This window comes from Meleagris gallopavo, chromosome 7 (assembly GCF_905368555.1).
Source record: "Meleagris gallopavo chromosome 7, MGAL_WU_HG_1.1, whole genome shotgun sequence".
Lineage (NCBI taxonomy): Eukaryota > Metazoa > Chordata > Aves > Galliformes > Phasianidae > Meleagris > Meleagris gallopavo.
The window spans coordinates 11298934-11316926 of NC_139410.1; the positions used below are offsets into that span (position 1 = coordinate 11298934).

General features: G+C 37.5%; 1 protein-coding gene across 1 annotated transcript in view; it reads left to right on the forward strand.

The window, feature by feature from the left end:
• BMPR2 (bone morphogenetic protein receptor type 2) overlaps positions 1-17993 on the forward strand; it is a 102170-nt gene that overhangs the window by 75854 nt on the left and 8323 nt on the right. The window contains exons 4-12 of the mRNA XM_085228051.1: positions 48-158; positions 644-735; positions 2649-2879; positions 7013-7127; positions 8720-8880; positions 10290-10437; positions 11409-11545; positions 14822-14994; positions 16091-17370. Coding sequence (XP_085084177.1) covers positions 48-158; positions 644-735; positions 2649-2879; positions 7013-7127; positions 8720-8880; positions 10290-10437; positions 11409-11545; positions 14822-14994; positions 16091-17370 — 2448 coding nt within the window. The remainder of the gene's footprint in view (positions 1-47; positions 159-643; positions 736-2648; positions 2880-7012; positions 7128-8719; positions 8881-10289; positions 10438-11408; positions 11546-14821; positions 14995-16090; positions 17371-17993) is intronic.

Sequence of the window (17993 nt, forward strand, 5' to 3'; positions counted from 1 at the left end):
GACTTTTTCAAATTTACAATTAGAGTCTTCATCTTGTTTTCTTTCAGATTCTTCTCATTCTTTTCATCGGGATGAGACGATAGTTATTGCCCTTGCATCTGTGTCTGTACTAGCTGTCTTGATTGCTGCCCTGTTCTTTGGATACAGAATGCTTGCAGGTAGAGTTGGCTGACCCTTTTTTTTTAATATTGTTCTTACTATTGATACTGTTTCTCAAAACTATGCTTATGTTTTGTTTTCTTCCCTAGTCTCTCTTACAAGATTGTATGTAATGCTCCCCTTTGTCCTCTTTAGCATTTTTTGGTGATATTCCAGATATAACAGAGAGATTTATGATTCGTTTTCCAAGTTGGCATTTTGGGGCCTGCTTTTCCTCAACGTGTCCTCTACTCAACACAACTGTTTGACAGTTACTACCGATGATATTTAATTATCGAAACAGGTGTGTAGCAGGTTGCTTTAAGTTTGTAGCTGTCAGCACCTTCGCTGCTGATTTTACTAACTCAGAAGAATTTAGAGGGTTCCTTTCTATTTACCTACATTATGTATTAGTGCCAAGTCCAACACAAGTTTGTATTTTCACTTATAGTTATGTCACAAAAACAGAAAGTGTCTGATTTCCTTCCCATCCCTTTCTGTACAGGAGACCGTAAACAAGGATTGCATAGTATGAACATGATGGAGGCAGCAGCATCAGAGCCCTCATTGGATCTGGACAATCTTAAGTTACTGGAGGTAAATGTTCAACTGTTTCTTAATCTTCTTTTTTTTTCCAATATAAAAAGTATGTTACAGCAGTTATATTTTGCCTGGTCTTGTTGCAGTATTGTATTAGCTAGAGCACATTCTGTCTTGAAAAGAAAATATTAAATGCTGGAAAGTGATTAATGGGGATGAGGAGAATTTAAATGTGCTGCATTTCAGCACTGCATCAAACTCCTTTTCTTTTACTGAAGTCTGGTCACTTTAAGTACAGTATCCTACAATAGTTACTTGAAATGCTTTAGTAACACCTATTGGAGTATAGAATTTACTGCAGATAGGGCCGTGTATTTCCATAGTAGTGCTTTTAGGTATTGTCATTAATCACAGTGGAGTACTCTCTATTTCCATGGCAACTAGGGGCCAACTAGAACCTTCCATTGAGCTTAGTGTCAGAAACCTGAAAAATGTTATACTTTCAATTGATGTACTCAGTAGAACTTGTGTAGAATTTGTAAAAGCTTTTTGCTAGAAAAAATATCAATATAGTGGCTATGAAAGAGATAGAGAGAGGTACTTTTCTTCCTGTTGCCCATCAGAAATCACAGTCAGAGCTGCTGGCTGCAGGCATGGTACCCTCACTGCAGTGTGCTCTGGGCAATGGAGAAACTAACCAGCAAAGAAACTTGGGTGGCCTCTGCCAACGAAAAGTAACTGGAGGCAGAGTTCACAAGAGTTCAAAGGCACGTACTGTACAAGTGTGTAAAGCCTCAGATGAAATCACTCATACTGATAGGTAGTCTTGGAAAAAGCATCAGCTTTGTTGGAGAGATCTACCGCAGGATCTTCTGTCTTCTTTCTCAAACATTAAGGAATTGACATCTCGCTTTCAGCCATAGGGTGTCACAGAACAAATTGTCTTCACCTGTGTTTGCTTTTTCACATCTCTGGTAGAGATGTGAACATACTATGTGTTTGTACCTTGAACTGACTGACTTTACAGTCCACTATGAGGACTCTCTGACATTGGAGGACCGAGAAATGGAAAGTATTATCTGTTAAAAGATACTTCCTGCTAGACAATATTATCATTTTTAGAATCATTACATTATAATCCCTTCTGCTTTCCTCTCCTCCTCCATTTGTAAGTTTTTCTAAAAGTGAAAAGATACTTGTCTATGAAAACCTTACAGTTTCACATATTCGTGTCTACCTGTAAACTATTTGAATGTAATAGACATAAATTCTTAGGTAGTTGGAGTGTTTTGAGCTTTACAAAATAGAACTCTTTTTGAAGGTGGTCCAGTGCTCTGGTTTAGAGCAGAGATTGCATCTTTCTTCAGTTGCCATGGAGATGGAAAAGGCTTTTCTATAAGGGCAGTCTAACATTGTGGGAGCTAGAATAAAGATTTACAGGTAGCACAGAGTTGATTATTCCTTCCTATTAAAACCCGTTTATCTCCTTTGGAATCTATTTTGCACTGCAAATGCGTGTAGAGCATTATTAACCTAAAATGTACAGTTTGTAAAGCTATCCTAAACGTAAAATGCATAGCTGGAGTTAATTAGAATTTATCACATAAAAGCTATAAATGTTTAATAGTCAAAAGTTTAATAGGAGAATTATCAGCATAATGCACCTGGATTTATTAATGTTCTATATAAAATGGCTGAATAGGTTATTTACAATTAATTTAATGGGTATGCAGACTATAGGTCAATATAGTAATATAGATCTAAATGGGCCTATCCTAGGAGTTCCAGCTCCAAAATATCTTTTATGACAGTATTCTAATTCTGGTCTTCAGTACAAAATATTTGCTATTTCCCACAGTGTAATTGAGTATAAAAGTTGGTATATAATCTTTGTTGAGTGAGAACTCTGATTTTTGCCATTACTTATTATTGAATGAACTCATTATTTACTTTTTTTTTTTTTTTTGCAGTTGATTGGCCGGGGACGATATGGAGCAGTGTACAAAGGCTCCCTGGATGAACGTCCTGTTGCTGTGAAAGTATTTTCTTTTGCTAATCGTCAAAACTTTGTCAATGAGAGGAATATTTACAGGATTCCACTGATGGAACATGACAATATTGCCCGCTTCATTGTGGGAGATGAGAGATTCACTGCAGATGGGCGTATGGAATATTTATTGGTGATGGAATATTATCCCAATGTAAGTGCTTCAGAAAAATCAATTGGATTTGTTTAGATTTCTAAGAATAGCCACGTAAAAAGGATGTACTTCAGCCTCTGATGATTCTTGCACAGTAGTCACCTTTGACTGGTGTAATGTAAAAATGATCCATATAAGGTACAATTTTAATGAACCATTAAGTATGGTTTGGTTTCCTGTAGTACCCTTTAAGGTTGCCCAGTTACTGTTACCGAATGTAACGGTAATGTACGAATTCTTGGCTGTAGTATTTTGCTCTTGGTTATATTGCAGTTTTTAAAAATCAGCTGTGGAATAATCAAGGGCAGTATTTGAAGAATTGTTTTTACTTAAAAAATAATGAGTAAATGTAAAACTACTTGATGTTAAAAACATTACACCTCCATCAAGGTCGTTGCAACTTCACTCTATAGCTGCAAATGGCAAGGGTTTTCTACAAGAAAACATAAGGCATCCAGTGTTGTTGTTTGTGGCACTATAAATCGTGAGGTGTTTTTATACTGCTTTTTTTAAAGCTTCCTGTGGCATACCCTATTTGTTTTGTTCTACCGTGCATTGATACTGAAGAAGTCTTAAAGCAGTGTTACTTTGCAGAACCGTATCTTCAGTTCTCCTGAGCAGTGTGCAACATCCCTCAAACTCATTGATCTGAGTTCAGTACTCTGTGTGTGTGTGTACTTGTACGTGTACATAGAATAAAAGTATGTTGAAAATGTACAACATAAAATGTGAGCTACTTATCATGAAGCATCTGAGGCATTGTTTTCCTGTTGTATAGAAAAGGACTTTAACTGTTCAATTAAACCATACTTCAGTGAGCTTTTTGGTGTCAAGTGAACAAAGGCATTGTATTTATTCCAGTGCGCAAAGGTGATGACTGCAGGTTGATTTGTTATGAGGGCTGTAGGACAAAAGCAGCTTATTAAAGCAAAAAGAAATAGAACAGCAATAAATAGCAGTAATGATGGCTTCTCTATTAAGATGTTTCAGGTACTATATATATGTTTGTGTTGAAAGTTAAAGGCATACATGTATATAAATATCTAAATGTATAGGCAAATTTAAGAAGACAACATATCATTTCACAAATATAGAAAGAGTGTCCTGACTGAAACTCTTAAAGTGAGAACACACTTGATTCTGTCAGTTTATAAGGACTGAAAATCTAAGAAGAGATTGCAGAGATGAGAAATGACTGCAGGAAAACTCAGGCATGTCTATACCACATGTATGACCTACTGTGACAAAGCAGGCTTCCTTTCAACTAAGTTAAGTGAAGTCAAGAAAGAATGCTGTTCCTGAGAGGGCACAGCATAATTGTCTTAACAAGCGATCTGGTTTTGCTGTTTTCTCGAATGAAAGATATTTGGTTGAATGTAATTCGATTGGAAATTGTTTTGTGTCTTCTATAAACAGGATCTGTTTATAGAATATATATATTCTATATTGTGTGTGTATGTATATGTGTGTGTATATATATATATAGCAATCTGCTTGAATGCACAGATGAATCTTACAACATATTATCGGATACTTTCCCGATATGGTGTTGAAAACAGCAATATTAGCCTGAAATCAATTCACTGGTGATTTGGAAGTCATTGGAAAAAGTGCACAGCAGGTGTAATTAATGCACAGTACGGTCCTTAATTCAGTGAGCAGATGTTCTGCTGCGTGCTGAGCTAACAGCAGGGAAGGAACCCCGCTGTGGAAGTGCTACTAGAAGGGAATGGCGCCATTCAAACTGTCGTCATAAAACTTGCTTCAATAAGAGGTAACCCATACAAGATGTGCAGCTGAAATATTCCCCATCCAAAACATCTGAGAAAAAGAATTTCCTTCTTGGAAGTGGAAATACACAAAACAGAACATTAACATAGGAAATTGTTTTTGGCATTGCTTGGGTGAAAGCAAGACAGACTAAATTAAACCAAATCACTATGTTATCCAAACACCAGACAGATGAATGTATGGGAGCAAGTAATAAAATGGGGTATATATGTGTTGGCTGATCAACACGCTGTTGTGATGCTGCAGTGAGGTACAGCAGGTAAATAAGCAGCACGTAAGTTGCGAGGGATGACACAGCACAACGTAGATAACAGAATTGTGCCCCTGGTGCTCAAACATTCATGTCTTTTTAGAACAATTGAAAAATTGTTGTAAAACAGTGGAGTTTTATGGTTGTCAGAAAAAAACATCAAAAGTCACGATCAAAACAAATATCCTCAATTTAATGCTTGTACTCGTGACTCTAAAAAGAATGATCTCAAGTATAAATCTCCCTCTCAAAATCTTAACTAAAACTTTTCCTAGTTGTCGTTTATACTGAACTTCACTAAGAGCATAAAATCACAGCTCTCAGCCATCTTAAAAATAAGTGGTGATTAGAAAGCTCTGAGATCATTATATGGTTTTTCCCACTTAGGCCACAACAACAGTCTTGTTATCTCCATTAAAATGGGCTGGCATTAAGGATTAAGTGGAGATTTATATATCAGAAGAAAATATGTGATCCGTATTGGACTGTGCAGTTTACCTTCATATAATTTAAGTCTATAGATAAGCAAACCATTTCATTTGTGTATTTCACATTTTACAACTTTGCCTTTTCACATGTGGACTTGAGTAAAGAGAGGACTACACACTACACCTGGTGTAGTGACAGGAATTTTTGTGAATCTCTTGTTTTGGTTTTGGGGTTTATTGCTATGGTAGAACTGACAGAAAGCTAGTAGGAGTCCTTCTTGTAAATAATTTTGCATTTTTCTTATAGTTTACAACTTTGTAACTCACTTGTAAATGAATTCTCAGGTTGTTTTTACCAAAATCTATTTGAAGTTTGTATGACAGTATTTTAAACAGCTAAAAAAAAAAAAATTCTCATTGAAGTTTACAAGTGCATAGTGATGTTTGGTCACTTTTCACCAAGGAGGTTATCTGTTTATGGGTTTCTTATTCCATACAGTCTAAATCTGAAAAGCTGCAAGACTTTTGTAATTTTATTAAGGAATGCCAATAATTGGCTTTCAGTTTTAGCACTGGATTAAAAAAATAATCTTCGGCCATTTTAAATGTTGGTTATCTGTGTGCATCCATCTGAACTGTGCATGTATTACCTGAATACTGACTCCAAATGGACTCAATGGCAAATACTTGCAGTTATTTTTTTAACCAAATGTTGCTTAACTGACATGTCAATCAAGTGCTTTTATTTGCAGCTATGACAGTAAGATGTTACATGTTAGTGCATCTTTATGATTAAAAATTTAAACAGGCAAAAGACATTGTCATGAATAACCATTATAATGTCTATGCAGAGAAGGCTGGACCTCTTGTTCTTTATGCGTGGGGGTTTGCTTTGTTTAAGCCAAGGATATTGTTACTGAGGGCTGTGCATAAAAATGCACAAAGGCATGACAGTCGTGGATCTGTCCCTTTTGTCATTTTGTCTGTGTTTCTAGAATATTTCACTGACACAACTGACACTCTTCCTTTGTTTTTAAGATTTCACTGCAAATGATAATTTTTTCTTAAAAAATTAACAAAAAAACAGCATTTTATTCATGTTTAAATTCTATTTTAAAAAAAAAGTATGAAATTCTTTTTTCCCATTTCTTCAGTATGCGTTGACTTGCTCCTATTCTGAGCCTTCTTTGGGCTTTTTTGTTTCAAAGACTGAACTAATCACAGCAGGTGAGATGCCAGTGAGAGATGTTCACTGTTGTTCTGTAAATGCTAAAGGTTCAAAGTCCACTAATTAGTAATCCCAGCTGTTACATCTGCAGGTACCTTTCTCCTTCTGTTGTTCAGTAACAACTTTATAAGAATAAAAGAAATCAGTATTTTGCTTTTGTTTGTAATGCTTTACTCATAAAGGCGATATTTATTATTATGTATGCTAATTTTCTTTTCAGTTTCCTTACATAAACTGAATGGCACCACTAAAAATTAATGAAACTCTGATCCAATCTTGTGTTTTATAACATCTGGGTAAACACAGAAGCAGTTGCAGGAATATGACTTTCAAGAGCAACGGATAAAACTATCCTTCTTCAAGATTTTGACTTGATTATTCATTTTGCTACTTGGTAATTATTTTAATCTAGTATTTGTTATTTCATTTTTGATAGGGTTCACTGTGCAAATATCTGAGTCTCCATACAAGTGACTGGGTGAGCTCTTGCCGGCTGGCACATTCTATAACCAGGGGCTTGGCGTACCTGCACACAGAGCTACCTCGAGGAGGTAAGGCCAAGAAGGGATGCCAAAGTGTTCAAGATGTTGCCATTTCTGTCAGGTAGAAGATTGCTGCCTTTATTTTTCATTTGTGACAGTACTGTGAGTAGGAAATGTTTAATCCAAATACAGATTCCTCACAACTTCTGATCTGCTTTTCCTTTTGAGCAATTCCCTGTCATGGGCTGCGCCAGTGATGCTTGCACAAAAACAGGGAGTAAGAGCCAGCAGTGTCCCAGAGACAGACAAGAGGAGGAGGCAGAGCTGTGCAGTGCTGCTGTATCATGGCAACAGATTACTGGAGACCTGAAGCACTGGGTGTCTGTCTAATAGAGAGCGAGCTGATGGAGTGTTCTGTTTGTTTACTGCGGTTCCAACACAAACCAGCAAAGCAATCTTTAGTTTGTGTGTGAACTGTATACGTGAAAAATAACTACATTTCTTAACTCCACGGTAGTTTTATCATTTCTCTTGATTTTTGTTGAAGGGTGAGATCCCATTCTTCTCTGTTTATAAACAATATTGCTGCATTTTTTAGTGATTTATTAGAGCATTGGATCTGACAACATGTTGACGTATCTATTTTATCTCTGCTCATTTGCTTTAGCCCACCATTTCAGCCAGTGAAGTATCACAACTATATAACAGGTATTCTCTGCTATAACAGACTGCAGAATGTGGCCTGGCATTGAAGCATTAGATTTTTGGCTATAAATAAAAAGATGGCAATATTAATTCTAAATGAAGGTGCTAATGTTGAGATTAAAGTCCTAAACCATGTATCTCAAGTGTTAAGAGTGGAAACCAATGATACTTTAAAAGTGCAAGGCTGAAAATACCTAAATTGGTATTCCTGCGTGTGATTAAAAGCGCAGTTATCATCCTAACATCGTTTAGCTTTTAGAAATGTGCAGACAAGTGTGTCCATTAGCAGCCAGAAAATGTGTAAACCCTCTATCATAAAGGAGAGACAGACATAGACTGTACTATATGAGCTAGGAAGGAGCTCATGGAGTAGAATAAACTGCATAGTTGAACTGGTTCTGCAGTGCTTGTTGTTTTACTAAATAAATTGCATATAAATGAGGAACAACTGAGATTAGTCTTTGGAAAAGATCAAATCCCTTGCAGGAATAACATGTATGGATTCTCTGCAATAATATTGTCTACATATCTTCTGAATTATTGCTAATCCCAATTATAATTTCAGTAGCTGGTATTGAACTTAACAGGGGACTGTGCATATGAGAGAGAATGTTTGGAATAGCTGTCCGGGCTGTGGCAGTGAGTCTGTGCTTAAGTACATAATGTCTTCCCTGCCAAAATCATGCTGCAATATCCTTTAGAAAGAAGCTTACTGGCAAACATTAAACCTGTATGTAATGGTAACCCAGTATAATGTTTAAAGGCAGTGAGTGCCAGTCAGTTTTCTGTAGATAGCATACTGCAGAGATCATTATAAAGAAGCAAATATACTAGCTTTCTACAAGATAAGTTGATTTTCTGTTTATAATAGGTGAGCAGACTTAACGAGGTTCTCTCGTTTTGCCAAACAGTAGAACTGCTCAAATAATAACAAGCACTTTCGTATGTCCAAATAGACCATTACAAACCTGCAATATCCCATCGTGACTTGAACAGCCGCAATGTACTGGTAAAGAATGATGGAACGTGTGTAATTAGTGATTTTGGGCTCTCCATGAAGTTAACTGGAAACAGACTGGTGCGCCCAGGCGAGGAAGACAATGCAGCCATTAGTGAGGTAAGTACAAATAAAGATAAGCCAGCATATAAAGGATGAAAATCTAGTATGGGAGTAACATTGAGAAACAGTTGTTATAAGATGAATATTATGGTGGTACTATTCATTTGATGGGGAACTGCTGCAGTAGGGAGGCTGCTTTAGAGGTGGAAGCTTTGTATATGAGAGATGATATATGCAAAGTGGGTATGGTTGCAGAGGTTACAAAGATGTGGATGCAAACTCTATAAGTCTTGTACTGCAAACATTACTTAAACCCAAACAGTCTTTGGAAACTGAGGTAGTTAAATTTTTCTTTTTTTTTTTTTTTTCCCCTCCCCTTCCATGTCCTACAACCACTTATTTCTCTGTGTGTCATCTGTAATTTGGTGGACTTTAAGTAGATACAACAGGGAAAATAAACGTGTGTAGAAAGGCATGGAGCAATTGAGAACAAAGAGTAACCTATGAGAAAAGATTGAAATAATTAAAGTTGTTTAGTCTAGTGAAGTAAAGATGGAAGCAAGTCTTCAAGTATGTAAACAAGTGCTACAAAGAGAAAGGAACAAACTGTTTGCATTTAGCTTGGATAGGAAGAAAGGTAATGGGATTATTTTGTAGGTGGGAAAGTTTAGGTTAGTTGTGAAGAAACCTTTTGAATCTGTAGAATTCAGGGACTGCCAGGGAAGACTATAGAATTTGCATCCTGTGATTTTAAGGAAGACATTGGAAGAACATCTGCTAGGAATGGATTAGAATGGTTTCTGGGCAGAAAGAGGAAACTGAGTTCTTAAGCTTTGTTTTCGATGATACAATGATTCAGAAAGTGCTTGCTTTTTCTTATTTTTTTAATAAGTGTAAATGTGCAAACATCTGAATATAGGCTACTCAAAAAATAATAGTTTAAACAAAGACTGAAAGCCCCCTACTGCCTTAGGATAATTGTCATCTGTGCTTTTATAGTCTTTACATTTCATTCACAGAATGTTTCACAGTGCTAATCAGCATCCTTTAGAAAGCAAGTGTTACAGTAATAACACTTAGTGCACAAATGCTTTTTTTTAGATGTCCTCTCACTAAACAAAGGAATGGGCAAACCACCATTTAAAATACAGGGATGTGCAATAGTCCTTTGACAAAATACTGTCACAAAAGGACTGATGAATGACTGCTCTAGTCTAACATATGTTTTAGTAAGACTAGGCCACCAATAAGAGTTGCAGCTGAGGGCATTGATTAGAAGAGAATTGCGTTTTCCATCTTAACTTCTAGAAAACACTGAAGTATATTAAAAACAACACAAAACAAAACAACAAAAAAACAACACATGTATGCACCAAAAAGAAATTGCGTAAGAACTCAAAACCTTTATAATAAAATTGAATTTGGAAATTACTTCTTGATTTAAAGCTTTGATTTTGACTTTCCAGGTCGGTACGATCCGCTATATGGCCCCAGAAGTGCTTGAAGGAGCAGTGAACTTAAGGGACTGTGAATCTGCTTTGAAACAAGTAGATATGTATGCACTGGGCCTCATCTACTGGGAGATATTTATGCGATGTACAGACCTCTTCCCAGGTAACTAAAAGAACTAGAAGAAACAATAATAGAGGAAATGTTAGTCCCTAGTCAATGCTTTTTGAAGTGAAGAAGGGAAATAATTTATCATTTGTTTTTTGCTGTTAAGCTGCTGCCATCTAGCGTTTGAGATGGTTATTGTTAACAATACACTATGTTAGTGGGGCAGCGAGGATCATGCTGACAGACTTCAGATGGCCTGCTAAAGCATTTTGTAGGCCACATGGCAGTGCAGTTTGAGCACTGTCGTTATTGTCCAGAGCTCATGAACACTGGCAGTTGGGTTGGTGGCAAAGGCAGTACTTCGTACTTTCAGTACTTAGATTTGATGATATAGTGCCCAAAATGTCTTTCAGACCTTCCTCATGAACAAGTAGATGGAAAAGTGTTGTAATTTAATGCAGTGTTTAGCCATTCATACTTTTATTTATGATAGTGACATGAAAAATTCAGGTAACTTGAATCTTGTAAAATAAAACTAGAGGAAATAAACTGTTAACATGCAAAAAAAGTACAGTGACCTCCATCTTCTTCCTGAACTATAGCATCTAGAATTAATCTGACATGCAGTATTCCCTCTGTAGTTAAACAGCTGCACAGTACATGCAGTGGCTTGTAGTCTGTTTGGATTTCCTCCCAAAGTATGCTTAATGTTGACATTTCACAGACATTAGGTGTCATCCTCAGGCTCCAGGACATTCTGAAGGTGCCCATCAGTCAGTAAAATTTGAAAATGTTTTGAGAGGTTTTCAAACAAGACTTAACATCATTTGTGGTTCATTCAGTGTTTCTGGGGAGAGGGAGGGAAGCAGAAGAGTGTGGGTTTGAGGGTGGAGTCAGAATATCTTGATAGGTAACAACTTTGATGCTACCTTTCATCACTTGAAAGCCCTTGCCCTGCCTTTTTTTTTTTTTTTTTTTCCCCCTTCTCCCAGATCTGTGATTTTCTTCATTCTTTCTTGTGCTAACAGGGGAATCTGTGCCAGAGTACCAGATGGCTTTCCAGACAGAAGTCGGAAACCATCCCACTTTTGAAGATATGCAAGTCTTGGTGTCCAGAGAAAAGCAAAGACCAAAATTCCCAGAAGCATGGAAAGAGAACAGCCTGGTGAGATAGTACTACGTACTATGTACTAAGAAACAATCGATCTGGCTATACAGTGGTATCATTTCTTAAAAGCAATTTTTGTATTTGCATCAAGTGCCCACATATTCTCTGGATGCTGGATGAGAAATATTTTATGCCTTTTAAATCTTAAGGACTAGTAGCTCACTTAGTAGGCAAAAAATAATCCTCCAATACTGAAATTTCATAAGCTTTCATAAGCATATACTTCTGAAGAAGTATAGTCTTCAGAATTTGTAGTGGCTACAGTTTATAGCAATTATAACTACATTCAAAAATTTGTGGCTTCATTTGATCTACAGTTTTTATTTGCAGAAGCAAAAGCAGAGTAATGCTGTTTGTTGTTTTGAATTAGTATTGCTATGGCTTAGAGCCTTGCTTGCTGCTGCAGGCTGACAAGTTACTGCAAGTCAGCTGAACTCTGGTAAGAGTCTGTGTGCTTGCTTTCATCTGCAGCAAAGGTGAGGTAATTGTGACTCCCCTTAGCAGAGTGGGTGTTGTTTCTTTTATTACAAGCGAAGTGAAATGTCAACAGTTTCTGGGTTCTACCTGATAACATGATGGCTTATTTAAGCAAGCATGGAAATTGACATATTTGACTCATCTAAAAAGATAGTTTTAGGAATTCACTTTCTATGAAATTAAGCCTTTTAATCTTCAGAGACTTTGCTAGTTGATAAGTATGTAGCTACTGTGCAGATAATGGGGAGCCTAAGGCCTCATCTCTGCTGGTACTTGTAAATATGTATGAAACCATTTTCAGAGAGGAGCATAGCCTCTGGTATTACAGTGCTTTAAAACGTGTTGCAACTGAGTTGGGAGTTTCACAGAGAGCTTCTCTGCACAGTTTGGGCCAGTCTTAACAAAAACTAAAAAATAAAAATCCACACCCAAACTGTATAGCAAATCAAGCAGCAACTGCTTTAACTACAGACATGTTGGCAAATGTGGTTGGAAGAACCTGAGCTTGATAGCTATTTTTGAAGACAGTTGAAACAAGCATTTTAAGGTTTGTTTTATTTTGCAGGCTACCATTTTAAATGCCAATTGTGTTCTTATAAATTGATAGATTCCAGTATTAGTAGATACTGACCTAGTATTACGATCCCTGTATTTAAACTGTTTTAACACATTCTTTGTGGTGTTGCCAACATTTTTTTTAACAACCCAAAATAATAATAAAATAATGTTCAGCTTTAAGGATGGATGTATATCATCACTTTACAAGAGAAGAAATAAAAAAAACAGTAACCTGTAGTTCTCTAATAGGTATTAAAAAACAAGCTCCAGCAGATGCTAGTCTAGGACAATATCTCAGTAAACACACTAGAAGAGATGTCTTAGAAAAATAATCTCACCCTGGACCCAGGGCCTTACCTCCTGTACCTTACATATAAGATGTAAGGTATACATAGAGATAAAAGGCTTCTCTCCATTATTTAAAGCTGTGTTGACATGTTAGATTAAAACACTTTCGTGCATATTGATCTATTAGAGAAATGTATATGCTCTTTTCCTTTTAGAAATACAAATAAAAAAATTGTTTAGGTCACATAATTAAGGCATTCTAAAGATGTGGAATCCCCACTTTATGATTACTTATGCAGTCTCAGTCTGCTTCTTGAACACTTGTTATGATATGGACCTTGACTAGTGATATTGTTTTCCACGGTATGAATCAAAAATTTGAGCAGATGATGTGCATAAAATAACCTCAGGCCTATAAAGTGAGTTGGGATGTTACCAGCATTTCTGTTTCACTTGCCAAGCCCAAACCAGGGACTATGCTTGATTTCAAATGTTGCAATGGAGAGATACTAATAGAATAATTCAACTTGCTATCTTTCATCTTTCTTATGAATTGTAGGATTTCTCAATCATGAATTTTAAAGTAGATCCCTTTGAACCTGAAATTAATAGAAAATACATTACTATGATAAAAGTGAAGGTTTAGAACTTCAGTGTTGTTAACTATCTGTACTATGTTGTCTGTATTAACTATCTGTCATCATGTTCCTTTCAGTATCCTTCAAACACTAAAAGAAAAAGATTTACTGGACAAGTATCTAGTAAATTTAAAAACGATTACATTTACAGTTGGTGAAACCTGTAGGGGAGAGCTTTACATAGGGGCAAGAAAGGAGATTAGGGTGTCCACTAACTTAAAGATGCAACTAGATTGCAACTAACTGAAATACTAAAAACTGATTGAAGCCTTTTATTTTGGTAGAGAAAACATATCCAGTATTCTATCCTGACATTGTCCCTGATGGTGTTTTCAAACTTGTGTCCCTCAGCTGCAAGTGGTTTAACTGCTTAGCCTCTCTGATTGATTGTGGGAATGGAGTTAGAAGATTTCCTTGTGTGGGAGCTCATCCCCACCTGTGCAGCCATAGCTGCATCACTGAGCAGCAGTGACTTGCCAGATGCAAGTGATGCCAGAAGCCTGCTCTGTGGGCGAGGAGCTCTTCACTAGCAGGCAGAGCCACTCCTGGCTTTTCCTGCCAGAAGCGAACAAGGCAGTTCTGGCACAGAAACAATCAGCAGGCCCCACTGAATGCTTTAGTGCCCAGCTGGGACTGTTCACAGTCACTGGTGCTGGAGAGATTAAAGCTGAGCTGAGATGTGAGACATTCTGGCAAACGGTGACCCGTCAGTGGGCAGCAGGGGCTCATAAATGTCTGCCTGTTTTCTGTGCTCAGTATTTGTAAAAGTACAAATGTTCAGAACTCGTAGTTTCAGTTGTCTACTCTCCAGGCCTTTGACCATATGGCAGCATGATTCGATGGTCTTGAACTCTAATTCTGACTGCCCCATTCACCCCACAGTGTGATCCCAGGAAACTGTATGTTTCCATTTCTCCGTCTGTTAAACAAGGGCAGCAATAATCTCCTTTCATAGTGCAGACAAATTCACTGATATTTATGAGGTATTTGAATGTTACATTAGTGGACAGAAAATGAAAAGCCTGATGAACTGGGCACGGCTGTGTCAGTTGCATACAGTGCAGAGTGGCAAAGCTGGGACCATTAGCTGAATTGGGAGGACGCCAATGACGGGGTTTCCAGAGCCACCATCAATCCTTTGTACAGGACTTTCATAAAGCAGGGAGTTGTGTGTCTTCCATTTCTTTTTCTCACCAACTTATGACTGTTTTCATCTATGCAGAATGCTGTCCTAGAACAGTAATTTTGAAGCACAATATAAAGGGAAAATAATTTAAGAAAAAGTGGTTTTTGTTTGTCTGTCTCTCGGCAGGCTGTGAGGTCACTTAAAGAAACAATCGAAGACTGCTGGGATCAGGATGCTGAAGCTCGATTAACTGCCCAATGTGCTGAGGAGAGAATGGCAGAACTCATGATGATTTGGGAGAGAAATAAATCAGTTAGTCCAACAGTCAATCCAATGTCAACTGCCATGCAGAATGAGCGGTAAGAAGAGAAAAAATTGATTTTAGTCAGCAATGAATGTCCAATGCTTAGCTCACTCCAGGAAGGAAGCTAGAGCACACCATTCACTTAATGTTTCTGCATAATGTTTAAACGTGTTTTGGGAGCTAGTCTGCATATGGGTTTTGTGTAAGATCCTGATTGTTTTGTATTGCATGAATCCACAAAATAAGCATTTTTATGGCATTGGATTCTTACAATCGACAGAATTCAGGCTCCTTGTATGTAAACAACTGTTTTTACTACAGTGAGGCCTGTTAAGCTGAGTTTAGACAAACTATCCAAACAAGCTTTAAAAAACATGAAGTGACTATGAATTATGTTTAAAGACTCTTTTCTAAGTAATGCATTGAACTTCTGTTTAAAATGTTCTGCTTTAAGCTAGGAGTGTTCAGGCAGTAAGAGTTCAGGAAGTCACCAAGACTCGAATTTATAGCTGTTCAATTTAAGAACTACAGTGCCCTTGTTAAAGTCATTGTTATTCTGGCCCAGTGAGAGAGGTGATGGGCACATCCCTTCTCTGATTATAAATGATGCAAGAGTGAGAATTTGCACTGACATTAATGCTAAAATAATACACAATCAGAGATCTGGATTTGAAAGAAGGGTAGTGTTGGCACGTTGTCATGAAAAAATTCCATTTAAAGCATGGAACACCTAAATTGTTAAAATTATTACACATTTTTCATGGTTTAGGAGCTTGTGACTCTTTCCTAGCATCATTTTCTGCATCCTATGCTCTTGAGTTACTGTTTCCCTTCTTCAGCATCACTTCTCTGCAACTAGAGCAGTACCTTATCAGTGAACTGTACAAATACACGTATTGGACAAATAGGAGAAAATTACTGTTACGTGACTTATTTGTATAAATAACATTCGTGACAAAAATGCTGTCGTACTAAAATGATGTTCTGCTTCCCAGGATTTTTCAAAGAGGATCTCAGGTTTTTTTATTCTATCTGTCCTTAGTTTATGTATGGAAAAGAAATAGACATTCAGCTCTTTTAAATTAGAGGCTTTATAATATAGAGCAATATTTACATACGTGATCTTAATATCACTGATTTTTTTCTTAAAGGAACCTGTCACATCATAGACGAGTGTCAAAAATAAGGCCATATCCAGATTACTCTTCTTCTTCCTACATTGAAGATTCAATCCACCACACTGACAGCATAGTGAAGAACATTTCGTCTGAACATTCAATGTCCACTACACCACTGACTTCAGGGGAAAAGAATAGAAACTCCATTAACTATGAGCGGCAACAAGCACAAGCTCGCATCCCTAGTCCTGAGACAAGTGTCACCAGTTTGTCCACCAATACTACTACCACCAATACAACTGGCCTCACTCCTAGCACTGGCATGACCACCATATCTGAAATACCTTATTCAGATGAAACAAACTTACATACTACAAATGTCATGCAGCCAGGTGGGCCCACACCAGTTTGTCTGCAGCTAACAGAGGAGGATCTAGAGACAAATAAACTGGATCCAAAAGAAGTAGATAAGAACCTGAAAGAAAGTTCTGATGAGAATCTGATGGAACATTCACTCAAGCAGTTTAGTGGGCCAGATCCACTCAGCAGCACTAGTTCCAGCTTGCTTTATCCGCTGATAAAACTTGCAGTAGAGGTGACAGGACAACAGGATTTCACGCAAGCTAGCAATGGTCAAGCATGTTTGATTCCAGATGTCCCATCTGCTCAGGTCTATCCTTTACCCAAGCAACAGAACCTTCCGAAGAGGCCTACTAGCCTTCCTCTAAACACCAAAAATTCAACAAAGGAGTCACGGTTAAAATTTGGTGGCAAGCACAAATCAAACTTGAAGCAAGTTGAAACAGGCGTTGCCAAGATGAACACTATCAATGCTGCAGAACCTCATGTGGTGACCGTTACCATGAATGGAGTGGCTGGTAGAACCCACAGCATAAACTCTCATACTGGCACGACCCAGTATGCCAATGGGGCAGTGCCATCTGGACAGACAGCCAGTTCAGTAGCACAAAGGGCCCAGGAAATGCTTCAGAACCAGTTCAGTGGAGAGGATAGTCGTCTGAATATTAACTCAAGCCCTGATGAGCATGAGCCCTTGTTGAGGCGGGAGCAACAGGTTGGCCATGATGAAGGTGTTCTGGACCGCCTAGTAGACAGGAGAGAGCGACAACTTGATAATGGCCGAACAAATGTTAATAACAATAACAGTAATCCGTGTCCAGTGCAAGACACAGCTACACTCACTATCCAGAACGTAGCCAGAAATCCTGGGCAGACTCAAACTAGAAGAGCACAGAGGCCTAATTCGCTGGATCTATCTGCCACAAATAGTTTGGATAGCAGCAGTATGCAGTGTAAGTGCCAGCAGAACTTGAACAAGTTTCCCCGATGCATTTTTTTTGCTGAATAATTATGTATATCTGCTTGAAAATACTTCTGTGTCCCCTTTCACTCCTCAAAGTGTGCCTACTAATCTCATATAAATTCAATTTCCATCAGAACTATTTCAGTCTTCTCAGTAAAGTCCTGCGTTCTGTTCTCATCAGCTTCATGTTTTAGGTCACTATCTTCTTTCCACATACATGAGAAAAAATCTGTCCCTTTCTATTCTGTCTACTTTGATTCAGGGAAGGGAGCAATTTTTACTATTATTTGTTGTGAGGCGTCTGCCTTGGCAGTGGCAAAGGTTATTGAAATGTCTCCTGTTTCTTCCTTCGGGGACACATTATGCCTTCTTCTCCATACTTTTCATCATTCATAAGAGTAACTGGCCCTAAGATGCATTAATTCAAATTATTTTTATTATACACTTATGATATAACTTCGTAACTTTTAAAGCAACTGATATTGCTGTATTAGTCCAGCCTAGATGGGCAGTCAGGCATTCTCTAGCTTGCTATCTGAGCTTCAACAGATAAAGCAATCCTTTGTCAGTTTACCACGTACGTATTAAAAAATAACCAAAGTAGTTAGAGAA